The sequence below is a fragment of the Chiloscyllium plagiosum genome, unplaced genomic scaffold (genome assembly GCF_037043375.1).
Source record: "Chiloscyllium plagiosum isolate Xiang-an unplaced genomic scaffold, Cpla_swu_hap1 HiC_scaffold_27, whole genome shotgun sequence".
In the NCBI taxonomy this organism is placed as follows: Eukaryota; Metazoa; Chordata; class Chondrichthyes; order Orectolobiformes; family Hemiscylliidae; genus Chiloscyllium; species Chiloscyllium plagiosum.
In genome coordinates, this window is record NW_028270165.1 from 71,252,714 (window position 1) to 71,280,569 (window position 27,856).

At 41.3% G+C, this 27,856-nt stretch overlaps 1 protein-coding gene across 1 annotated transcript; it reads left to right on the plus strand.

Moving 5' to 3' along the window:
* Positions 1–21,534: 21,534 nt before the first annotated feature.
* On the plus strand, positions 21,535–27,843 carry LOC148144554 (uncharacterized). The gene is made up of 5 exons (XM_087975404.1): positions 21,535–21,642; positions 21,976–22,123; positions 23,813–24,089; positions 24,848–24,912; positions 27,527–27,843. Exons 1-5 carry the CDS (start codon positions 21,535–21,537, stop codon positions 27,841–27,843), a joined length of 915 nt encoding a protein of 304 aa, XP_087831530.1.
* Positions 27,844–27,856: the final 13 nt, after the last annotated feature.

Sequence of the window (27,856 nt, forward strand, 5' to 3'; positions counted from 1 at the left end):
AGCTGTACAAAAACATGAACATACTTGTGAGTATGACACAATGATACAGAGCACGGAGAGACCTGAACAAAAGCGTAAACGAGCTGAGGATTGTAGCCACAGCAATACAATGAACAGAGAGAGCTGTACAAACTAATGTAGTGGTTTGCAGTTGCGGGATGTGGGAAATTTGTGAAACAGGGCTGCAGCATAGAGACTGTATTCATTGTTTGGAAATCCATTGTACATAACGGAAAGGTGATAATTATATTAATAAGTTTGTAATTTCGTGAAAATTAACTTCAGATATTACTTTCTGCATTTTTGCTGACTGCTATTGAAGAATTCGTCCAGGCGCTAGATGGTTTGTTCTCTTCTAAACAAGTACAGCATGGAGAAAGCAGATTCAATGAACATTTATAGAATTAACTGGACAAACGCAGTGGCTGCTCAAATTTGTCTAATTCTAAGGAAGCAGAAAGACTCCTGGGAATAATTATATCACAGCTTCAACGACCTGGGACAATGACAATATGACAAATGCATGAATATTTGATTTTAAATTTGTATTTGTAGGTTTTTTTCCCTTCGGGAAAAATAAACCCTAGTCTAAATGTAGATGGAAAAGTATTTTCCAACAGGATTTTATGGAAAAGCATAAACTGTGTTTCTTACTGCTTATTTGAAAATCAAGTGAAAAGGATAGATTCGGTTGAGCTGGGTTTCCATCGTCAAAAATTATGCGTTTCTTTTGTTTACTTTAATCGTCATGGGAGGTATATTCCTCCTTCATGTGAGTAGAGTTTTCCACTTCGACTTTATTTGAATTGAAAGTTAACTTTATTTTAACTTAGTTTAATCCTACCTTGGTTTGTTTGAGATTGTGCACCATCGTGAGAACTTGCCTGGCGGACTCAAAATGCTCAGTTTGTTTCCGTTTCTGTAGGCTTTGTTGTGGTTTTACTGTTACTCACTAGGAAGTGCATCTGCTGCGTCCACTACAACTGAAATACCGGACAAAGAATATTTGTCTTATTCTGCGCTGTGCTAACCGAACCTCTGAATTTTACATGATGTAAGATGTTCAAGGCAGGGGCGGGCTAATCAACCATCAACCAGAATTTTGTACTTTACACTAACCTTTCACTCCCTAACCATCACAAACCATTTTCACCAAAGCATCCTGTTCTTCTATTCCTTTGCCCCTACTCTAATTTTCCTTCTCCAGGCATCACCACCACGAGTTCCATGCACTCCTCTGTCAATGACGTGTATACTCTGATGCGATTCGATAACAAAAACATTTCTTTCTCTTACAGTCCTGTTATCGAACTGCTGCATTGATCCTTCTTTATTCTTCACCTATGCATAAAATACGGATTTTTTACACTCGCGTCTTGAACGTATGCATATTTTGAAATATTTTTGTCATGTCAACTCCTTGTTCCCAATTTTCCAATTATTATGGATTTGACCAGAGCCCCTGAAAATATTTTAAGGATGGAGCCTAGAACCTAACATTTTCTTACTTTAATGATAGATGCGAACTGGTTGTTCCAGATGTGATGTGACTGGTCCGCCAACACGAGGTTAAACCAAACACAATTTATTCAAACACTGTAGTTAATATACACAAAAAAGAAAGCAGAATTTAGAACAGATTAACTATTGAAAACCATAACCGAAAAATAGGTGCAGTACCGGTTTCTAATTAATTGTCATAACGCAATAAATTCGATAACATTTCCGTGGCAAGATGATGGCAGAGTAAGATGCTCCTGCGAGAGGTCTTCGACCCCACCAATTCTTTTTCTTTCTATTTCTTTTCTTTTCTGTCTTTTTTTCTTGTTCTCCCCTAGCCACAAAAGTGAATCATGGAGCAGCAGCAGGCATGGGCAGCACATACCAGACCAATGAGCCCTGACACCACGCCTGGGTTGCACATCCTGAAACAACACGTGGACTGCGAAAACCCAGAATCTCTGGAGCAGTTCATGGGCTGCAAGTCCCGGAGCAGCACGTGAGCTATGAGTCACAGAATGGCACGAGCAAGCAGCTTTGGAGCCGCAAGTAAGAAGCGAGTTTTGGCCCAAGACTGGCTGGGGAAGGTCGTATTCGAATTTACCTTGGAGCAGCTGAGTGGCACAATGAAGCAGACTGGAGTCTTGGCGGAGCTGAGACGGCAGTGAGATTGAGATCTGCGTGGGCACCCTGTGCTAAGCTGCTGCAATGTGATGTGTATTTGAAATATCTTACCATGCTGTAATGTCAAACCTTTAAATAGTCTTTGTTCAACTTAATTTTTATCCCTGTAAATTAATGCAGCTATATTTATTGCTCTGTTGTATTCAGGATGTGTACCGAGGCACTTGGAAGTAAGATCTCGGCATAAGAAGGCAGACAGGTTAAAACGTTTCCACTATAGTCTTAAAATGGAGTATACATTGCAATAAAGAAAATGCTATTCTATTCTATTTTATTATATTCTGATCTGATCTATTATATCGTATTCTAAACGCACCTCTTGGCACAAAAGGTAAATTCAAAGACAGGTTCTTACATGCAGTCTCCAATACAGGAGGAAACAACATCAAGACGGATTTCAGAGAAAGTAGCAGCTCACTGAAGAGTTCGGGTCTTCTTGGACCGCAAACAGCTTCTGGCTGATCAAGCTAAAAAAAACCTAGAAAGCATAGTTTGTGAGATCTAGTCACTCCCATTGTTTCCATTCTTCCAGCTTCATTAAAAAAAAACTAAATCACTCTTACCTTGTTTACCTAAGACCTCTCCCGAATGCTGTTCTGAACCTATGCCTTTACAACGTCTCTTCAAACAAAGCCCAGGACAGAATAACCTTTCAAACTGATAGTATTGACACACGATAGAAAATAGAGCAGTTGTTTTCACTTTCCAGATCAAACTATGTTGTTGCAGATCTCTTCTTTCAGCAAGCGCCAGAAATCATAGTGGTGAGGGGCCAATATCAGCAATAGAATCATGCCGGACATTCCACCTAAAAGCCAGCTCTACATGAACTATAGTCACGGCTGATCATCTCCCAACATTGCACTATCACAGTTAATTCCGAAAAACAAACATATTATAACAATATACCTGTGGTAGTCATTCGTGAGGCCAACATTTATTACCCAGTACTAATTTCAGGGAACAAGGTGCTGGTGAGCAGCCTGCGTCCACGACTGTAGACTTCAGGAGTAAGCACGCCCACAATTCTGAGGGGAATGAAGTTCCAGAAGTTTGACACACGGTCAGTGAAGAAATTGTTTCATTGTTCCAAGCGAATCTCCCTTTTAATGATTAATTTGAAGTGATTAGTTCGAAATTTCATGCATTTGCTACAGGAACCAAAAGCCAGATGAAATGCATCAGAATCGTCCTGCAAGAATTGTTCAAGAAATTAATATTCAAGAAGTAAGGACCCTGACAGTCATCTACTCTGACTTCTTTTTTTAAATGGAATGTAACATCCTTGGCAGTATTGTTCTTTGCTGCCCGTCCATCTCAGAGGATAGTTTGTAACGTATCATATGCCACACGTCGGCCACACGGAGTGATTTAGCAGCTTTGCTTCATGAAGGACGTTCCTGAATCATATGTTCTTCAATGATATCCGACCTTGGTGACGTGGCTGCCATAAGACTGTCGTTTTTTTTCAGACTTTGTAACATCATTCAAATTTCACCGTGGTGGGATTCACCCACGTCTCGATAGCATTCGTGTCTTAACTTCTGGATGGCCACTCCAGTGACAAAACCACGACTCTGCCGCCTTCATTCAAGTGTGACTCCAAATGCAGCACGATAATCTATCTCTATAAGTATATCAAAAGTTCCAACAAAGTCCGAAAGGTATTCTCCAGCGATCAGAACAATACACCTCTGTGTTTCCCAGAAAACATATCTGTTGACTAGGACAGTCTATTAAACGGCTAAGTCGCCTGTAATCCAAAGGGTCTTGATTGAGACTTTTTCTTCATTGTGTTTAAAAAAAACGCATTTAAATTTGCATCTTTGTTATTACCGCACCAGGCCCTGGTTGTTATTGTACGTGTCACATCAGTGTCGAATGAAGGAATGGCCTTTGAGAGGGCACCAAGGACATTTATGAGGATGAGTCAGGACTGGAAAATGGACTAAAAGAAAGATTGGACAGGGTGCCGTTGTTTTCTGAAGCTGAGGAGCTGAAGCGGAGATTTCTTTGAGTTGTTCAAGGTTTTAAGGGGCGTGGATACAATAGTTGAAAGGGTGTATTTCTCTTGCTTGAGACATCAGTGACTGGTTCATAGATTAACAGTTATTGAGAACTGTTCACCGGTATTGTGAGAATTTGACTTTTTTTATCCTGGACCCTACACATATTCTGGAACTCGGTGGCTGAAATCAAAATGCAGGCACAAGTGTTTCACCCGCTGAGCAGGGGGATATAGACTGTAAGTGGAGAAAGTGAGGTCTGAAGATGCTGGTGATCAGAGCTGAAAATGTGTTGCTGGAAAAGCGCAGCAGGTCAGGCAGCATCCAGGGAACAGGAGAATCGACGTTTCGGGCATAAGCCCTTCTTCAGGGCTGTAAGTCCCGAACCTCCAAGTTTACTGAACAACAAAATCGAATTAGGAAAATGATGGGAAATGTAATTCGGTTTGATGGCTATTTTCCCAGTCAGAGATGGCCAAGCTGCTCGGTTTCCAATTGTGCTGTGAAATTATATATATTTTATTAATGTCCCAATTGTCGAAAACGTCTAATACTGCCTGAGGTGGGAGTTTGGCATTGAGTGGATTGGTCCTTAGCAGAGCTGTCATCGATCTGAATGGTTAAACTGCCTTCTTCTGTGCTGCATTTATCTTTTCTTGTTGATTATGGCATTAGCTTCTCGATGGATAAGTGCTTCTCAAGGTTGTATAACTTCCGTGATACTCTGTTTTATTTGTCTAACGTAATGTTTCACCTGTCCCCAACCTTCATTGCATGAGCACATCGTTGGAAATAAAAGACATCAATTTGTTCAGAGATTACTACGTGTGTCAGCAACAGATAGGACTTAAAACAGGCTCTCGGGCTCCTCATTAAGTACAAAGGACACCTCAACAAAGAATTATTACACTCGATCCTCCCCGTGATAAGTAACTATCACATGTGCTTCTCTATAATTACCAGGGTTGTCCCGACTCCTCTTCTCCAACAAGGGAACAACATTTCCTATCCTCCAGTCTTCTGGCACTACTCTTGTCCACAATGATAACTTAAAGATCGAAGCCAAATGCTCATCAATCTCCTCCTTGGCTTCCCAGCGAATCCGAGGATAAATCCGGCACTGGGGTCTTATCTATTTTCAGATCTTTCAAAATTGCGAACACCTACACTTTGAAACCTTCATCTTATCCAATTTGTAGCCTATATCTCCGAATTCTCACTAACATTGCCCTGTTCCAATGTGAATACTGACGAAAAGTATCCATTAAGCGCTTCCCCTATCTAGTCAGTTTCCGCACACAACCTTCCCCTACTTTCTTTGATTAGACCCAATCTTACTCCAGTCATTCTTTTATTCCTTATATACATATCGAAGGTCTTAGGGTGTTCCTTGATCACATCCGCCAACAACTTCTCACGTCCCCTCCTGGCTCTTCTTAGCTCTCTCTTTGGATCTTATATATCTAACTTGTAACTCTTAAGCCCTCTAACTGAGCCTTCACGCCTCATCGTCACATAAGCCTTCCTCCTCCTCTTGACAACAGTTTCAACTGCTTTAATAAACCATGCCTCCCTCTCTCGACAACTACCTCCATGCCTGATACACAGATCAAGGACCCACAGTAGCTGTTGTTCAAAAAGCTCCACATTTCAAGAGTGTCCATTCCCTGCAATTTCCTTCCCCAGTCTATTCATCATAAATCTTGCCTAATCGCATCATAATTGCATTTTCACCAGGTATAGCTCGTTCCCTGTAGTATATACCTGTCTCTGGCAATTGCTATTCTAAACATAAATGAATTATGGTCATTCACGCTGAAGTGCTCATCTACCTCCAAATCTAACACTTGGCCAGGTTCATTCTCCAGATCCAAATCGAATATGGAATCGCACCTCGATCGCCTGTCTACAGAAACCCTCCTGCACATATTGAACAAACACTGACCCATCTAATCTACTTGTACGTTCGTATTCTCCGTTAATATTGGGGAAGATAAGTTTTCCATAACATCTACCCAGTTACTCTCGCTCCTATCGAGAATCATCTTTGCAATTCTTTCCACGACATCCTGCAACAAATCGGAGGCCTATAGAAAACTCCCAACAGGGTGACCTCTCCTTTCCTATTTCTCACCATAGTCCAAACTACCTTAAGTGGTGAGTCCTCAAAAGTTCGCTCAGCTGCTGTAATGCAACTCTTGATAAACAATGACACAGCCCCGCCTATTTTCTGTTCTTGCTGAAACATCAAAATCCTGGAATCTACAACAACCATACACTTTAATAATACTTTAAAGGTACTTTCAAAGGAGGGCATCTAATTTCTCCTCATTATACCATGGCTTTCATGGCCCTCCTCTAGCCATAACATCGAAATCCCAGGTAGCAAACCATGCTGCAAGTTCAGAACACCTTAACCCCAGTCCATCAATGTAGACTTCACCAGTTTCCTCATTTCCCCTCCTCCCATCAGTTCCAACCTTCCAGCTCAGCACTGTCCTCATGACCTCTCCTCCCTGCCAATCTCCCTGCCCACCTATCTGCTCCACCCTCCTCTCTGACCTATCACCTCCATCCCTACCCATTCACCTACTGTACTCTTTGATACCTTCTCCCCAGCCCCATTCCCCACCACTATTTATTTCTACATCCTGGAAATTCCTGCCTTCATTCCTGATGAAGGATTTTTGCCCGAAACGTCGATTTTCCTGCTCCTAGAATGCAGCCTGACCTACTGCGCTTTTCAGCACCACTCTGATCTAAACTCTGGTTTCCAGCATCTGCAGTCCTCACTTTTGCATAGAAACAAAAAGCCTACCAAAATGTACTCATGTGCGTATGCATCTATCAAAAGGATAAAGGTGCCGGCCCTGCATAATATGTGGTGGAAAGTAACTCAATCGGTATTAATTTAAACCAGTAGAAATATACGCATATAGAAAATAGTTGCAGGATCAGGTCATTCGACACCTCGAGTCTGTTCCACTATTCAATGTGACCCTGACTAATCATGGAGATCAATGCGCTCATGCAACCCACTTCCCATATCCCGTGATCCCTTTACAGACAAAAGCGAATCTTGATCGTTCATACAAGAAAGAGAGAGATAATAAGAATGCCTATGTGAGAGAAAGAAAGTGAGCTTGTGTATGAGAGAGATAGATAGTGAGATTGTGCACGAGAGAGAGAAAAAAACCCACAGGAGATGAAGGTCCGAATGGTCCCTGCACTGGTCGTTACAAATATCTTCTTCCGTGTGAAGCTGTCAAAGTCTGTCTTTTTGTGTGGAGACAAGAGTGGGGAATGCCCGATTCCTCTGGTCAATTTTTGTCTGTAAATCTCACCGTTCTTTTTTTCCATCTGAGCCATTGAAATGGAACAGCAATAACGATTAACTTTGCTGATTACACAGCTTGTAAATGTTATCATGGCGGTTCATATCCCTGTTCACAAAGGGCACAACTGGCCGGATGCATAATAATGTGCGGCGTGCTCTCTAGCACAACATATCTTGCAACCTCAAATGATTAGAGTGTGATTGCATGTTTCATCCTCACCTGCCTCTAATGCATTTTGAAAACTCAGTGTTCATCACGTGCCAAACTAGATGGCTTTTCTTATACTATTTCAACAGTTCACCAAAAAAAAATGCTGATGTGAAAGGTAGCTGGTAGGATTCGAAAATGTGCAAGGAAAGCATTGTTGTTGCGTTCACATTGCGGCAACAATCACCAGTTGGACGCTGATAAAGTTCGTCTGAGATCATACAAGGACCCCACCAGCGAAAAAGGCGAATCCACCAGGCCTCGTCTCGGTCTGATCCTATCCTTCCATGTAATTCTGCTGCCTCTCGTTAATCCTGCCATAGAATGAATATTAGAGTGAGAATGAAGGATGAAGAGTATCAACGGGTTTGGGGATTCCCCAGAAAACCAGTCTCAGGATCAACACATTTTCGGCTGTTAATACAGGAGCAAACAACAACACTTTATTTTCTTTACCTATTTACTGCATGAGGACGTCGCGGGTAAGGAAGCGTTTATTGACCATCCCGAACAGAGGGTAGTTTAGGGTGAACTACATTTCTGTGAGTCTTGAGACACGTGTCAGACAGACCAGGAAATTATGGCAGTTTCTTTTCATTAAAGACATCAGTGAACCAGGTGGGTTTTTCAGATAATCGACAGTAGATTCATAATTATCATGAGATTCTTAATTTCAGTTTTATTTTTTATCAAATTGAAATTCCACCATCTACCCGAGCAGGATTAGTACCAGTGTATCCAGAAATTCATCTGGTTCTCTGGATTAACAGACCAGCAATAAAACCAGCAGGTCATCTCCTCTTTGTCGCCACCTACATTCCCTGATGAATTTCAAACCTGTGAGGCAGGAGTGGGTTCACTGAATATATACACAAGCGAAGAGTGACTATGATATTCCTGAAATTGGCCCTCAGTTTGGGGTGAAGAAACTTGGTTCATAATTAACTGTGACAAGGTGAGGACTGCAAGGTGAGGACAAGGTTGACTGAATGGAGGTCAAAGTCGAAGAGTGTGTTGCTGGAAACGCACAGTCGGTCAGGCAGCATCGGGGGAGCCGGCGAATGATGAAGGTATTATGCCTGAAGCGTCCATTCTCCTGCTTCACGGATACTGCCTGACCGCCTGTACTGTTCAAGTGCCACACTCATTGACTCATTAGTAACTGTTTCAAGTTGATTATTGTCCTTCGGAAAAAATAGTAGTAGATTGGATAATGAGGTCAATAACAATGGCAGACACGGAAAAAAAAATGGTTCATGACTAACAACAAAGCTATCCCAGTGAGGAAGAATGATTCTACTAAGATGTTAAACCAGTCATGGTTAACTCAGAAGGTTGAAGAAAACAATCGAAAATCACAGGTAGAGAGGTTAAGATGCATGAAAGAAGATTGCTATTTTCTTTTAACAAAAAGCATTAGAAAGTGGAGGTACACTGCAAGAAACAAACAAAACAGTATCGACTTGTTGAACAAGTTAGTGACCCCTTCAGTAGTGAACTTAATGCGTTCAATATTGGAGATGGAGACAGAGACAAGCGAAATCAATGATGTTGTTCTCGTCTCAGATCCAGAGGCCCATTCAAAACAGCATTTCACTTATTTTGACAAATCCCTGCAGCCGATACACGGAGTAACTGCTCATTATGGGTCTGAACACAATAATGTAATGTATGCATGTTACTTTCCGATTAATAAAAATGGGAGGAGTAAACTTTGTTGTTTGGTAAATTCGATCAGAAGAGGAAAGTGGGCTCAGTAATCTTGAGGTGAAGCAATCATAAAATGTCTTTGCATCACACTTATTTTACAAGCAACTGAGGTCATAGAAATGTATTCATTATTTATCAGAACTGCAAGCTCCCATGTTAATTCGATGTTTTCAGTTTTACTGTGTCAATAAATTTGTTAAATTTCTTCTTCCGCATTACCTTCTGAACACACAAACTCCACAATCACCGCAAAGGCAGCAAAACTATTGGAGAACCAGAAACTACAACGTCTTCGCCAAAGCACCCACACTACGCCAAGTTCGAACCTAATCAAAATTCTTTTACAGTAACAAAGTCAAAATCCTGAGTTTCTCTTCCTTATAGAATTGGGGGTACGTTTACCAGATTGGCAGTCCGTGGCATCTTGGTAGCGTCACTGCTATCGCAATCCAGTTGCTCAGATTAAGTTTTAGATGTCATGGACCCTTCATTCTATCTGGAGGTATTTGATCCCATATTCTCAGAATATGGAGTTAAAGCTTAGCACCTGGAAATGACTGTGAAGCTCTCATTGGTGTGCTCTCAACAATGTCTTGTGCAAATGCAATGAAATCCTTGGCGTGTTACTTACACGCACTTGCAATTAAGACAAATCTAGAAATATCATTGTCGGCTCCTTACTGTAATTATACACGAATTCTGAATAGCTAGTGTTGTGAACCGATAAAAGAAACATTCCTCTAACAGTTTGCCGATTTAGACAGACGTCTAATCCATAAGAGAGTGAAGGGTTATGGAAGTAAAGCAGAAAATTGGGTTTTAATATCTTCAAGTCATCCATATTCTCATTGAAATGTCGTATCCCGGTTGACTGAATGGCCACTTTCTGCTTTTACATCTTATTGCCTATTGTGCTCTAATGATTATTGATGAAATTCTGCTCTCGGTTTATTGTCATGAAAAGTACACTCTCAAGTTCCCTCCAGAGTCGCTGCCACTGATTTTACAAGTAAATGTTTATATTTCATGCTACTACTGCCCTCTGGTGGCAGCCTGCTATAATTTTTTCACCACGTTCAGAGAAATTGGGCAAATTATTTTCAGAGAGTCTCAGGGATATAAAGAAATGAAAGAGAGCCAATTCGTCCACGACGACCAGATATCCCAAACAAATTGATTTCCATTTAAAAGCATATTGCCCATATCCCTCTAAACACTTCAGATTAATCAAGGTTTCTTTTAAATTTTGCAAGTGTTTCAGCCTCCACCACCTCCTCGCAGAGCTCACTCCATAAACATGCAGCCCTTTGCATGAAAAAGTTGCCGCTTTGGTCCCTTTTAATTCTTTTCCCTCTCGCCTTAAATCTATAACCTTCACCTTTGGACTCCCTCACCCGGGGGAAGTGATCTTATCCAATGAGGAGAAAGTGAGATCAGCAGATGCTGGAGATCAGACTCAAGAGTGGGGTGCTGGAAAAGCACAGAAGTCATGCAGCGTCTTAGGAGTGGGAGAATCGACATTATTGGTACTCGCCCTTTATCAGGAATGAGACAATCTAATTCTTGATTAAGGGCTTGTGCCCGAAACGCCAATGCTCCTGCTCCTCGGATGATGCCTGACCTGCTACGCTTTTCCAGCACCCCACTTTCGAATCTTATTCCATGGCCCTGTCCGTGACCTTAATGATTTTATACACCTCTTTAAGGTCACACCTAAGCCTCCAAAGTTCCAATCGAAACAGCTCCTGCTTATTCAGCCTCTCACAACAGCTCAAACTCTCCAACCCTCGCACATCCTTGTAAACCTTTTGATAATATATTCTGCTTTTACTACAGGAATCATTCACTGTATGGACATGCATTTTCTGTGTAATTGTTTTCTGATTATCGTCATAACTGTTCAGCATTCCAAATAACTTCTACGAAGAAAGTTTAATGCACAAAGTGGACATTATGCCTGTAGTGCATTTCAGCCAAGGTTCAGTTACAAGAAACATTTTCATCATTCTATCGTACAGACATGAAGGACCCGTGGGCCTATTTCTGTGCTGCATTCTTCTATTACTGATTCTAACTGTCGCTTCAATGTCTTGACTCAATCAACAATAAGTTATGACATTATTGCTGTTGGTGTTACTGAGTTGTCAGACACTGTTTTCCATCACTGCACACTGGCGTACTGAGACAAAGACTGAGCGCTCCCATAAACTATCCATGCAACTGGTTACCATGAACTTGCATGACTGCTCATGTTTTTCATGAACAGGTTTCACCTCTTCTATAACGGAAGAGTTACTCTGACTGCGCAGAATGTATTAACTCCAGAATGGTGCCAAGTCCCACGAGCGTCCTTATTCCAGAATCAGGAATGTCTCTTTCATGACTCCGTTTCAAAATGGGTTCATGTAATTCTCAATTGTCGCCAGAGGATGAGAAGGAGCCCATCGGTCTTTATAGAACATAAATTTCTCGAAGTGACCCGCTGGCAAAGAAGGAAACCTTACATGAAGGATGAAAAATGCTCAGTTCCATCCAGACTGACCGCAGAAGCTTCACGTGACTGGACGGCTCACAGTCACGAGTCAGTCATCACAATATGTTTTTGATTGGTTATTATTGTTAAGATATAAATTAGAAACCCCTTTCCTATTCATATGTGAACCAAGTCTGCGTGATACTGGATCACTGAACCTATCGTTCACCATTCTGCAGTTGCAAATATAGACATAACAGGGCAATACTGAAAATCCCGCAATGTGGTTGACGTTGTTCTCGTTGCACGAGTGTTTGATTATTAGAAATACGTGACAGGTTATTGTATCTCAAACGAGTTCTGCTATTCCCTATGTCGCTAGAGAATTCTGTTAAACCGAAACTTTTTCCTGCATTTTCTGCACTACAACATCACTGGAACAGTGAAATAGATTGGGCCATCTCAAAACACACAAAACAAATTATTTATATCCAATATATTGAACTAAAGGTATTAGTTGATATTAATAGTAGATTATTAATCATTAAAGTTTTCTGTTCGAACTTGTATGCGATATCAGTCTGAATGCGGGTACCACTTCAGAGCCGCCCCTGATCTCAATGTTTCCTTGACGTGCTATCATGTTCAATTGCTCTCTGACAGTTTTTGTCCGGGGTCAGCCCAGTTCGAGTCTCTGTGGGGTTCAGTGCGCAGTAATACACTGCAGAGTCTGGAAGTTCTGTTTTCAACATCTTCAGCTGGATAGTGCGGTTCACATGATCCAACTTCGAGGAAAGCCGGTCTCCTGTGGTGCTGATATATTGGTTTCTCTTTAGGAGATATTCCATGGAGCCGCTGGAATGCTGCCGGTACCAGAACAGGTAAGGATCACTGTTTGTTGTAGCAGTGTAATTACAGAATAACAGGACATCATCCCCCTCATTCACTGCGATTGCGGCGGGTCTTTGTGAGACAGAATCTGCATAACAGCGCCCTGTAAGAACCAGATGTGAGAGTAAATTTTAAAAGTTAATTCATGATTCTTATTGCCCAGATGCAGCCCGTTCACCTTGATCAGTAAACAGAGAAAGAAGAGGCAGGGAAGCTGGAAAAGAATCCAACTCGTACAACTCAGCCACTGGGACCAACAAGATTTTGACATATGAAATAAAAAGGTTTTTTAAAAAAAGAAACACAGGCCACGTGTTTAACGAGATGATTCCCATTTCCCTTCCAAGGGGAGACCTGGAAACAGTCGGTTAGTTTAAAAGTCCGGCCTTGGTCCAGTCATTTCAGGTCGCTTCAGTCCTGTGTGGATTCCCAGCCTAACTCTTCCACTGTCATTTTGCAAGTACAGTCGCTAATTTCTTCCAATCTTTGCTGAGTTGGGACACGTTTAGACCCAGATTATTTTCATCTGTGGAAAATGTGTTCCTGCCTCTGTGATGCCAGGACACCGCGAATCAATGTGTACCCCGGCAAACAGCTGACGCATAATGTCCCACAAGCTGTGGACCTGCCGGTTAGAAGAGCTGCAGCCGTGAGTAATGAGCAGAGAGTTCGAGACGGCATGTTTGCTGAGATATCACGTTGAACATGAGCAGAACTGGACGAAATTAAAATTGTTTTCGTGAAGAGTTGGGAACAATTGAGTAATTTCCGGATCTCTGCTCATTGGTTCATTACTGGCAAAGACATCAGGTGACAGCCAGGGAACTTGGAGCTGTTTCATTCTTCAATTGGACCACTTTTAAGCTCGTGGGATCCTCAATTCATGCCATGACTATGAACAAGATTCTGAAAAACGGTTATTGATATGGCACTGAAATGTTGATTTTGTTTTTTTTTTTCTTCACGGGTACTACCAGGCTGGCTGAGTTTCTCCAGGTAATTTCACTTTTCTTTCAGGTATCTAGTAAATGCAGTTCTTTGTTATTTGTTTGAACAACAAAGTCAATTTAATCACCTGACAACACGGCGATGGACAAGAGTTTAAACCAAATGTTGTCCCAAAACGGTCATTATTTCTGCAGGCAACGCTAGAAAAGTAAAGTAGTTCATGTTGTTTGACAATCGGAACTGGTGTTCCCCAGTTGCTCTCTAACGATGATAGTTCCCTGCAACTGATATGGAAGGCCAGTGGGTCAGAGAGATTTGGAATAAAATGACTAGATAAATAAATAATTGAGAAAACTTCAGCGTATGTAATGGCAGAATCAAATGTTGTTTTCTTGGCATTTTGGTGGCAAACTCCATTGGCTGCAATGGTAATTCAGTGGTTAGCAAGGCCTGTCACACTGCACCTGGGTCACATCTTCTATTCCAATTTCGGGTGAACAATTTTTGGAGAGTACACATTCTTGCTGTGCTCCGGGTATTTGCACACAGTTCAATGATGTGCAAGCTATGTGGATGAACCGTGGGAAATGCTTGGTTAATGGAATAGGACAGGATAGGGTGCATGCTTTTCCGTGGGTGGGGTTGGTTTCCATAAGCTGCATGACCTGCTTTCATACTGTAGAGCTTATATATTGTCAAAAGCTGATTGCGTTTAACTTTACCTTTAGTCATCGCAAATGAAACTTATGTTTCTATGTCAGATGCAGTGTGTCCAAACGCTTGCTCGCCGTCATATTGTCAGGCATTATTAGATGTAAATATCACCATTACCACGAGCACCATACAAGGACAACTGATCCATTTTAGAAAATGTTGCGGTACAAACTTCTTCATGTGAATGGGAATGGTGAAAGACCAGAGATACAAATTAACACACCACCTAAATCCTGACTAAAGTGAACGTACAACTGACAAGCTTACAGATGACACAAAAGTAAGTGGGACGATAAGTGGTGACGGTGACTCAAAGAACCCATAATTCGACAAAGACGTAGATGATAACAGTAAGTGTGAGTATAGCACCCTCTGGTGGATCGGTATGAAATTTGCAATGCCTTAAAATGAACAATTTCTGGAAGGGCAATAACAGATGATGAATTTTCAGGGCCTGTTCTCGAGATGATTGGATTGCATAACCATTGATGTCGAAGGATGGGCAATCATAATGCCTTCACGTTTCACTGAATTATGATTTAAACTGTTATTTACATGCAGCGTCATATGCTCATTGTTTTGCACTTTCTTGCCATTCTCCTTCAATACTTTCTCACGATAATGGCGGAGGTGAAACTGTAATCAATTGGTATGTTTTAAAAAAACAACCTTTGATATCATTTCGAGGAAGGATATTGCCAGTGTTCCCTGGTGCACATTTGTCTCCAGACCTGACAAAGTGGCTGATGCTTAACCGACCTCCGAATATATTTTGTAATGCACAAAATTCAAGGGGAAATTAAGGAAGGGAAAATATTGCCTTTACCAGTGACAAATTCTGGAGATTTCTGGGATATTGCTTTTCCTCTGAGTTTGATCACGTGAACCGCTCGTTCCAGGTGAAACCATTGAAAACAGAACTCACACACTCTGCAACATATTGTTCTTCTCAGAGACGCAGAATTGAAATGGTTCACAATTCGATCTTACATCTTCAATCAAAACTTTAGTATTTATAAATATATTCTTGAAATGAATTGATGCTGCCAGTTTAGGGAATGAAAAATAAAGAACGTATTTCAGGCCTTTTGAAATGTCTCGAATGCTTTCGCCGTTAAACCAATGGGACGCTGTAGAAAATCCAAGAACCAGTTTTGTTACAGTAAACTCTTACTGTGAGGCAAGTAACTGCAGCACTCATTCGAGCAACATCGAAATGTCACATGATTCTAATAATGAAACACTGGAAGAACCAGAATCATGTCAAACACAAAACAGTGGCATGGGGAAGCCACTGGAGGGTGTCACTGCATCAGTTTAAACAGAAGACGGACTGACAGATGTGGAGATTGAGAGAGAGACATTCTGAGCCTCTTAGTTATCAGGTTGGAAATCATTCATTCAAACGTCCCTCCAGGACAAAGACTTTCCCACTGCAGGCATAGATGATCTCTCTTTCACACGCGTGTGCGCGCGCACACACACACACACACACACACACACACATACACACGCACGTATCGAGACAAACCTCAAGGCGAGCAGTAACATTTCATCACTTTATCAGCAAGAGAGACAGAAAAGAGAAAGAGATATTGACTCTTTTCTTTGAACAAACCTCCGAAACAACAAACAGTCCATTGCACACAGATACAGATATAGAGACATACACAAACGTAGAAACACATATGAATACACACTAAATACAAACACACGTACTTACAAACGCAAATAGATAGTCAGGAGCAGAGATACAGAACATACAGATAGAGAAGCAAAAACACAAATACATGGACGCATGTACTCACTGTCTTGGTCTCTCTGACAATCCATCTCTCGAATTTCCCGTGTACAACATTGAAAACGTCAAAATTCGGAGACAGTTTGAGAGTAGAGTTCATGAAAGGCATTCCCTGGGGGCAGGAGTGTTGATAACTGAGCTCACATTCACCAGAAAATGTGTCAGTAATTTAGGAATGAAGTGAGAAACATTGATTCGCACAAAGGATTGTGAAACTTTGCAATTCTAAATGAAATTTGGAATGAATCAACACAACAATTTCACTACCATTACAAGACATAAATACACATCTTTACTCTTGATGTGAAATGAATGAATCGTGACACTAGGAAAAGAGAGTGGTTTGCTCAGCCAGTCTGTACCATTGCCACAAAATTCCACGGTCACTCTGCATTTTATTCTGTCTTTTTCATTATTCCAAATAAACTTGAAATGGACGAGAGAGCAGAAAGGAATAGAAGAAGCAAAGGTATTCACAGAACAGAGGAAAGAAAGTCTTGGCCAATTAATGATTGCATTGCAAAAGCAAAAGGCAAGTGTCTTCAATGACAATGATATCCAAGCGACAGGATAAGAAGCGCCCATTCATGAGATATTTAGTATAATCACAGCATAAGTATGTAATAATAATTGCTTCAGATAAGCAAATGTGGACATGAAGTTAACAGTGAGGTGGCCGAAATCAATTTTCAACTTACTCTGAAACTTTCGATGTAAATACAGATCCTATCTAATGTGCCATGCCAGAACAATACCCAGTGCTCCCTATATGATCTAACCAGGGTTTTGAAAAGCAGCAGCCAACCTGACTTTCAATTTTCTCTATTACAGCCACCACAACACGTTGAACGTCGACTGATATAAATTAAGACATACTTGACTTGAAAATTGTCTTAAAATGGACATCAAATTTGAAATCAACTTCTTAAAATCATACATAGAGTTACACAGCACAGTAACGGACCTTTTGGCAAGCTTTTTCACGCTAAACAGATGACATACATTGATTGTGCTCCATTTGCCAGCATTTGATCGGTATCTCTCTAAACCCTTCCTATTCATGTACCCATCCAAATAACTTTTAAATGTCATAATTGTACCCGCCTCCAAAACTTTCTCTGCCAGCTAATTACTTCCATGCACCATCCACACACCTTTTTTTATTGCGCTTTTATTATTTCACAAAACGTATCAGAGGCCAGACTGTAAACCGAGATTTTGTTGGGTAAGGAAAATGTGTTAATAAACACAAACTCTGCATATGCCCTGAAACTACGCGGAATCAAATTTAAAAACATAAGCTTTTATCTCGCAATAACCCCTTTCTATGTCCAGACCGTAGCAATAGGATCATGAGTAATGCAATACCGACTTGATCATGAGCCGTAAGTATTGTGAAGGGCGCATGTGCAATAAGGTTACTTGGTCTCTGTCAAATATGAAAGAAAGCAGAATGTGGGAGGATCATTGGAGGTGGTTTGCGCGAGCGTGGAGCTTTCATAAACACCGAGTGCACACCTCAAACCTCGAAAAAGACACTCATGGTCCTACACTGACAGTGAACTAACCTGAAGCTATTCTGCCACGTGTCTCAGCGACAAACCCCGACTCATGGTTGACATCTTTTTTGGTGGGACGCAATAGGCAACAGCGTGCGTGCACGCCAATCCTGAGTTCAGAGAGGAAAGCCATGATTATATATGCAAAATGGACAGGGATGGAGTTTATAAAATCTTTTTGCAGGGGATTTACCCAAGGGGAATTTAAAGCAAGAGGAATAGTGAAGGAAGACTGGAAGTGCAAAGAAACTCAAGTCAGGTAGAATCATTGGAGGGAAAAGCAGCGAGTCCAACAATGCAGAAGAGTGGCTGAACTTGAAATGTTAATCCTAATTTACTCTCTACACATGCTGCTGTGCCAGCTACGTTACTCCTTCATTTCAGATCTCCAGCATTTGCAATATTACACATGTAAACAAGAGATTTATTTGTCACTTCTGCATTTCTATTCTGAACGGGTATTGAAGGCTTTAATCACGTTTTATTTTTTCTGCAGTACATTTCAAGCACGCACTTGATAGCTGAGAAGCTGAGCTCATCTGTCACATCAAGATACGGCACAGAGTCGTGAAATTCATCATGTCTGAACATCATTTGTTTTGAAGTTGGAACACAAGTGTTCATTTATTCTGTCTGTCGGCAAAGGCTGCAACTAAGAATGAGAGCCACTGGGTGGAGAGCCAATTTCAATGGGTATGAATGGATTGGAGCCAGATAAATTGCAATCAAAATGATGGGTGAACATTGTATTGCTTTCAAGCAGAAATAGTTCTGACAAGATTAAGGTATGTCCCCATCAATGGTGGAGACATTTGGTCGCAAAGCCAAAGCTGTTTTGATGACAAAATAGAGAAAGAAATTGAGATTCCCAAGGAAAAGACACTTGTTGACAAACATGAAGTTGATAGTTCAATGATAACCAGGGTAAGTTTGGACTGTTCTGGGATAAAGGAATAAATAAATTTCAGAAGCAGAACGAAAGTTTCGAAAGATGGCAAAGCTAACTTGGCTGTGCAGCAAAGGCTCTTCAATAGGCATGTAACCAATAAATTTGCAATTAAACGAAAATGCATTGAGTGTGGAGAAGACTTTAAAAGATCATCCAAACTGGACAGATTCAGTTTTAACCGCGCCAGAGACTGTGAAAAAGGTTTCAAATTCCCGTCCGAGTTGGAAATGTATTGAAGCAGTCATACTGAGTAGAGGTCCTTCATTTGTTTGAAGTATGGAAAGGGATTCACTGGGTGTTCACATATACTGACACATCAGCGGTTTCACACTGAGGAGAAAAGAGACCTTTTAAATATCCAAAATGCGAGAATTTCGATAAAAGTTCGAGTGAACTGAATCTTCATCAACGTGTTCATAATGACGAGATGCAGTTCTTCTTATCTCACGACAGCACTAGATTCAACTAATCATCTCAACTCGGTATCATAAGGGAGTTCACACCACGCGACACCATTCTCCCGCCATGAGTGTGGGAAAATATTTACCACTTCATCCAAACTTTTGGCACACCAGTGATTCGCCTTGTGAATAGACCACATTTCTGTCTTGGGCGGGGGAAGGGTTTCACTAATTCATCTAAACTACTGATGCTTCAGCGTCTTCACACGATAACAACGCCGTTCTTATGACCTGAATGTGTGAAAGGATTCATTGTCGTTCAATTTGGTCATACAGCAACAAATTCACCAATGAGATCTCATTCATATCTTATAACATATTGTTGTTTGCCTTGGCGTATACAAAGAATCAAACATTTTGCAATCCTAAGATGTGCAGGTCGGGTGAATTGGCCATGCGAAATTGCCCATAGTGTTAGGTGCGTTCGGGGTAAATGTAGGGGAATGTGTCTGGGTCGGTTACTATTCGGAGGGCCGATGTGGACTTGTTGGGCTGAAGAGCCTGTTTCTGTACTGTAGGGAATCTAATCTAATCTAATCTAAATACTTTGAAGAAGGTCTATTTTATATTGGTCATTGAGAAGGTGGTTACAGAGACATCCAAGGTGTCAGACCGACCACGCAGTTTCCACTCAACGGTTCCTAATGTTGTGGCTGGAGGGGTGTCACCAGGAAAGAGCTTTCTACTTATCTGCTGTGATTTGATTTATTTTTATTGTGGACATCGATGACCTGGTGGTATGTTTTAATGGTAGTTTGATGGAGTTTTCGGGGGACATGAGGAACAATACATCAACCAAATGACTTGCAAAAGTTCAATTCACTGCCTTTCAGGGTGGTGGAGGAGAAACTCAAAAGATATATAACAAGAATTTAGAAGGTCACTTACAATGTCAATAAATGTCTTCAATATCAGTGATCCTGAAAATAATTCCATTTGTTTTAGCTTCCTTTACGTAGTCGTATTATGCACACATGTCTTCCCGAAACTATAAGCGTTCTGGGATTGGCAGCCGCCGTATTTTAAGATTCGCATTTTTGTTTAGCTCCATGATTATAACAAATCCAGTCGAAGTGATCTCTGCAGAAACACAAACTTCTAAAATATCTGCACTCATCTCATTCAGGTCTGTTATGTATTCTTGATGTAAATTGCTTCATGACTGGGGGCCATTCTTTTCAGTTGCACATGACAGAAGTTCTGGAATTACCTCCTTAAAGTGCTCCCCCTCAATGCATCCCTTTCCTCCTTAAATACACCCCTGAGCGAATTCCTCCAGGACCAACATATCTGTCACCTGTTCTGATATCACCGAGGCAAAAAAACACAAAACATTCCCGTCCTGGATACCTGAAATAAAAACCGACATTGCTGCAGAAACTCGGCGTGCCTGGTAGTATCTGTGGAAGAGAAACGTTTCTAATTGAGAAAGACAGTTCTCCAGAACTGAAGAGACGTGGAAAATTGGTGGAATTTAGATTGCACTCAATATTATATAATCAATTTCTCCCTCGTGTGGACTTGCTGATGTTTCAGCAACGTGGAATGACTGAATGAATCTCTTCCACACTTCTGGCAGGTCAACAGAGTTGGCTGAGTTTGATACCACCAAAGTATTTTCTGCACAGAACGGGAAATGAATCCCTTGTTATATACTACATCGTTTCTCTGCTTTCGGAATCCAATTTGAAATAGAACATCCTTTATTATCCGTTCTGCTGGATCAGACATTTGAATTAAGCTTTGTCCACACAAGCAAGACAAGTACAGTTTCTCTTCACTGTGAACGGGGCTTTTTACTCACATCTTCCAAAACTGACAAATGTTCAAATAATTTAAAATTAGACGTCTTCTCCCAGCTCTGCAAGAATGGTTGACTCAATTTTCCATCCGTCTGTCATTCCCTCTTCATTGCCTGTGAATTGATTTTAAATGCAAAAGCATCAGAGTGGGGACATTCAAAATTACGAAGGCAAGTTTTGAAATTGTGATGAAAGAACCTGATCATTTCTGGGGACATTACGAGGAAAACGTGACCAAGAATACCGATCGTATTGCCATTGAATCACGAATAGTTAAGTAATACACTGGCCTCTATAAAAAGAGACAAATAGGAGAGGCAGGAGAAGAATAATCGGGTTATTCATTTCCGACAATAGCACCGGAATGTTGATAGAATCTCCCAAGCCGTTCACTTCCATCAATCAGAAGGACCAGGGCTGCAGGTCTCACACATTTCACTTCAATGCGCACACTCTCCTGTCTTGTGTAACATCTAGTACTGGAGATATCGATGACCAGTCACATCAACGAGTTCTTTCCAGCACGGAAAGAAGACCTTCAGCCCAGAGTCAATGCATCAGGTTCAGTGGCTCATCTTCAGAACACCTGCATCGTCCCTGTGAGACACAACACATTCATAACTCGGGCATGTTTTTCGGTGCAAAAAACTGCAATGATATTCGTACAAAACTACAGCCGAGTTACAGCAAAGAACGGAGGCCTTCGATGACGCCTCAGTCCGTGTTACTCTCCCAGTTTATACTGCCTCACCTCGTTCCTCAACAAAGGTGTTGTTACACGAACTTGACAACAGGGCAGGAAAATGAAACTGCAGTCTCTTAGCTCTGTCATCACAGCTCTGACAGAATACAGTTGCCTGATTCAGGGAATACAATCATTTAATTCCAGCTCTTTTGAAGCAACCTGCCTCTTTGGACTTATATTGGTACAGCCTCTTTCATTCAATCAGGGATCTGTTCACACTCAACAACAACTCAATGGCGAGAGCTTTCACGTAGCAAAGCGTCTCGGAGTTTCACAGGTATTTCAGGTCATATTTAATCACATGACCGAATGCTTGGCCAAAGCGATCAGTTGTAGTGAGTGTTTTCAAGGAGGAAAACAAAGTAAAAGGTTTGCAAATATTTTGGGAGAAAATTCTAGGTTTCAGGGTCCAGGCAGCTCAACAGTAGGGTATTAAAAATCGGCAATGAAGTGTGTACGGAATCGGTGTTTTATGCATGTGGGCCCACAGCCCAAAATATGCGGATACTGGAGATCGAAACTAATGATATTCAAGTGTTGGAGAGATTCAGCACATCTGACAGCATTTGTAGAACACGTTTCAAAGGTGAATCTTTGGAATCGGAGCATTAACTATCTCTGTCTCTGTGAATGCTACCAGCGCTGCCGACTTCCTCATGCACTTGCTCTTTTTATAAAGGTCTTACAATCTTCTTGTTTATTGACATGTTGTAAAGTGAACGCTAGCTGAATCCACCTGTGCAATGGATAGGGATTCACTTTAACAAACTTTTAAAAAGTCTGAATCTCAGTGTTTCACCCAGAAGAGGTTTTAGCAGAGGTTAAAGGGGAAATAAACAAAGTACAGGAATAGAACAAAAATAGGAACATTCACAAGAGATTACACATCGTTAGCTATTGGTAAAGTCGTAGATGAAAAACATTCAGAATCCACAACCAACGCTAAACCCTTGTCCAGAGAGGAAGAGCAATGATACTTCGTCAGACTAATTGTTGGAATGGTCGGATTGTTCCTACAGTAAACTCCATCTGAATCCTCTACTGTAAGGAAGAATGGGCGATAATCTTATTAAAACATGGAAAATCTTTCTCGGGTTAAATTGTTACAAGGACTGTTGTAGAAACAGTTTGTTTAAATGTCTGAGAAAGTTAATTCATCATGTAAGTTCTGTGCATCCACCACAGCATTCTGACTGGACGATATCATTTTTGTCATCCTGACCTCAGTTGCATGACTGAGTGAAGCCACGTGCTTTAAGGTTCAGGTTTCCTGATCAGATGTTTGACTCGGGTCCCACAGAGGTGCTCAACATTAAATAATCACCAGCACTATTGAATTAACATGAGATGGGGGTGAGGCAGGGAGTTAAAGAAATTGATGCTGGGGACAGTGGAGTGGGATCGCTGTTTTTGACTCCTTGCAGCAACATATCTCCACATTCTTTGTTCAATACATATGACTAAATAAACATGGATCGGGTACCCAGTTCATTACTGCGGGGCCAAGAAGGATTGCACGATGGCTGACAGAAAATGTCCTCACCTTCAACCCAACCCCCTCCCTTTGTTCATTGCGTGAGTGTGGGAGGTGGCTACATATCTAGCTCACAGAGCTTGTGAAGTGACATAAAACTGGACGTTCCCTCCTCAAAACCTGCTTATTCAAACAGTGCACGCCCAGAGACCTTGATTCCACGGGGCTCATTAATCACCTCGTGGACACTGGAAAAACAACCCAATTCATCTGAAATGCTTCAGTACAGGTCACGAAAGAAAATCCCAGAATAATTTGTCTTCCCATCATCAAACTATCAGCTCCAAACACGGGAATGATGGGCACCCTCCATGGTTTGATTCTGTGTGTTGGTTTACCCTGTGAGTATCGATCACAGAAACAAACATTGCATGAAATTTAAAATGCACTGCTGCCGATTTCGTCCACATTACAGGGATGGTCTGCAGTTTTCACTGCGTTGTATCGGTCAGTTCTGATGTCCGCTCATTTCTCTCTGTTTAATTTCCAGGTTATTTCAGTCAGTCAGTGACACAGAGCCCAGTAGCGGTTAATAAGAAGGAGTGTCAGTCTCTCACCATCAACTGTGTTTTTAAAAGTCGTTCTGTTCATTATTTTGAGAGTGGACATTTCTTTAGACAAACGCGGACAGCAACGGAATGGGAGTGGATCTCCAGTGGTGGGAGATTCGTTATGTCCACAGATAAAGCACAAAATTTATTTTCGTTGGAAATTCGGGGTGTCAGAGTTGAAGACACCGCCACCTATTACTGTAAAGCTCGATACCGGTACTACACACACAGTGATGGGCCTCGGCTTCCCGTCGCTCAAAAACTCTCACTGGAGATTGTTACAGAAACAAATTGACAACTGAGCCAATCTGCCCAGAAAATCCCACATTTCTGCTTCTCAGCTGCAAGTCAACCAATTTGCAATTAGACTGCATTATTGTTTATAAAATGTGTGTTTCACTGATAACAAGTGCGCTCTGATGGTGATGTCTTTTTTCAAGGCTTGTGTGGGTGAATCGAAGTTAGGAATGATTGATCACAATTAAAGGAGACTGACGTGAGAAGTCTTACAACTGGAATCGGGATTGCAAATCAGCTGTCATATCCAACTCCCAACAAGCCCTTGGAAGTTTTACACAGACCTATAGCACTGTGTCAAGTTGGAGCAAGACACAGTGAAAGGAGCCAGATCATATACCTCTTTACAATTAAATTACAAATTCTCCGTCCCCAATAGTTAATTGTCAACTTGAAGTTCACTTCGCTGTAATGCAGGTTGATATCTTTTCAATCTGCAGCAAGCACTAATTTCTTTACTCGATTCTTCTTCGCTGATATGAAGTGAAAATCCACCTCATGTATTCCTGTGCCATTTGAGAGAAGAACAAGAGATTAGCTTGAGCCAAAGCAAACTTGGACACAGAGGACATGGTCTATTTATCTAAATCTCGTGAATAATTAGTTTGTTCAAGCAGCGTGCTGATGATTTTTTGATGTTTTGAGGTACCACTGGTTCTTGTACAGAGGAGACCGAGAGGAGTATTACTGTGTTATTATGACCATGTAGATGGATCTGGAACGGCGGTGACTGTCACAGCTGGTAAGTGACTCTGCATTTCATCTTGCTATTCATTATGTTGCTGAACGATCGATTTATTTTTGTTCGTTTAAACGTGAAGAAAGTAAACAAATATCTTAGAAAAAAATCGCTTCTGCTCCAATGCCGGAGTTGCGTGTCAGCAGAATATGCGTGTCTGGTCTTTGTTTCCTCAGGCGAAAAAAAAGAATGACACCTGGCCCTGAGTCAGCGGTTTCGCTGTACCTGTGGTATCAGTGGCCCAGCGGGCCAATAGAGGGATACCACCAACATGGCGAACAGGTGCTTAAATGAAGGAGTGCCGACTGTCTGGAATCGATTCTACGAGTTACCTGCGACTGAGGGAGCTCCGTCTGTTCCTTAGGTCTGTGTGAAAGAACTTTGTACCAGGCAGAGATTCAAGCCCGAATTCCAAAAGTTCAACAAAAACATTTAACCTACAAGAAAATCAGAAACACTACTCAGCGAACCTCAGGTATAAGAGGTCTGGCTGTATGTCAAGATGAATTATCCTATTTGAGGAATGGGTGTCAGGAATGATCGACTTGCTATTTCTTTTCAATTCCTTTCATATATTCATTCATCTGACCAATCATACTTCCATTTTACCAGCCTCCGAATTAAACGTGAAACTTTAGTAAAGAATTTTGGTTTATTTAATGTAGGTATTTTGAGAAATCGATTTGTTGTAATGAAGGTGCTTATTGGAACCAGTTCAAACTGAAGAATGCTCATTCGAAACAGCAAGTAACAATTCATCGAAAGGAATATTTGACAATTTCTGCGGCATCGATCAAATTACAACTCCTCATCAAGCTGTTGAGTGAGTCATACAGAGGGAAGGGCTGGAATGGGTTCTAGCCTGAAATGATAGTTAGACATTTGTTCTCCTTAATTGAGAATGACTCGATTTGGTTTCGAGCAAGTAAAGCTACGCTTCACCAGGCATTCCCTTGGGATAGCGTTATTGTCTTCTGTGAGGGTATTCTGAAGCCTAAGCTCCATTACTTATCGTTTAAAAGAAGCAGGAGTGTTCTAATTTGAGCATATAGAATTTTAAGGGGTAGACATTAGATGGAATTTTCTCCAAACAGGAAAGTCTAACCAACGGTCACAATTTGCGATTCAGGGACAGCAATTTGGACGACGAAGAGCAGAATGTTTTTCAGACGAACAATTGCCTTGAATTATTGGCATTCTGCATCTCAGAAAGCAGTGGAGACCCAAACGTTAACTGTTTCCACTGGTTCTGTTTTATTGGGGAAAAAACGAAGCATGAAGACACTTCATGAAAGTCTTAAATACGATGGCCTCGAAACTGGGATGAATGAGACTGAAATGTGAGTAATAGGCCACTAGCAGAACAAATAAAGTAATGAAGGTGAAGAAATGTGCAAAATGTGGAACTTGCCACAAGAGTAGTTGGAGCACATTGTATTGAGTCATTTATAGATCGTTTTGAAATCACAGGGAGGAGAATGGAATACATCCACACAGTGTGTTGAATGGGCAATGTTAATTAGATTTCGGGCAGAAGTGAACTTTGGCATAAATGAACAGCCATAAATCAGTTTGGCTGAATGACCTTGCCTTCATTTTTTAATGTAAAACTGAAAAGATTTCCACCCAGAATACAATAATTCAATCAAAGTAGCTGAAATTGAGGGAGATCTAAAAGATAGTTCCCAGTGTGTAACAGTCAAACAATCCCAGAAACAGGACAGACAGAACTCAACAGACAGCTGAGGTATTGGTGCAAGTTGCCAGGATTGCAAGAAAACAAAAAGGCGCAAAGGAAAGTCGAAGAAGAAAGTGACCTGATTGGGGAAAAGTTTGATCAAAAGTCGTGTATGCTCTCATGAACAGAGGAAACATGCAGACAACGATTGAACTAATCGGTGCTGATCAAACCCTATTTTGGATCCTGCTGTGCATGGTGCCGCACCATCGTTTGGTTACTTCTGCGTGGTTAATTTTGCAAATTTATTATAGAGTCACAGTGTCATGCAATTGATCAGGTTTCCAAAACCAACGTTGTCCATTTGCCTGTGTTTGGCCTGTATCTATTTCAACATTTCCTGCCTGTCATACGTTTCCAAATGATTTTTACCTGATTTCACTGTACTTGTCTCTAAGTACTTATCACTACACTTGGCAGTTAATTCCATATACGCACCACGCTCTCTGCAAAACACTCCCTTTTAAATCATTCCCCTATCACCTTAAACATATGCCCTCCAGCTTCCAAGATAATCACTAGAGTTTGTCTGTCCACCGAGTATGTGAATGCTGCCTTCTTCAGAATCTTTTGTAATTGTTCCTACTGTACTTGCATTCTCCGCATAGCCCTTCATTGCCCGCCTGATTCAGCTGCTGTCGATTCCCCATTTGAACTTTATTGTTAAATCACTTTCCAGCGCCCGTTTTGGCAATGTATTGCACGTCACAAGAAGAAGGTATGTAAAAGAAAATATCACCTTAACGCCTCATTTCTTCATATTCCGATAGAACAGAACAGATTCAAATATAATGTCAACAAAGCGAACAGAATAATTCCTGTGCTTCGCAATTTATCTTTTCAACAGAGGCTGAATAAGTGTTCAATGTCATCCCGCAGGTTTCTTTTCCCTCGTGTCCCAGAGTCCAAACCAACAAACCTCTGCTGTGGGTGACACCATTGCTTTAAGCTGTGAATACACAGGGTTCTGTCAGTACACAGTTTACTGGTACTGTCAGTCCCCAGGACAAGCTCCGAAATACATGCTTCAAAAATACACCTCAGGAGAGCAGGATAAAGAAAATGCTGCAGGCGGGCGAATTTCTGCTCTCATTGATGCTGCGGCGAAAATCGCTTGGTTAATGATCTCGCAAATACAACCAAGTGACTCCGCTGTGTACTACTGTGCACTAAGTGGCGCTCAGCACACACACTGATACACAGTGCGGA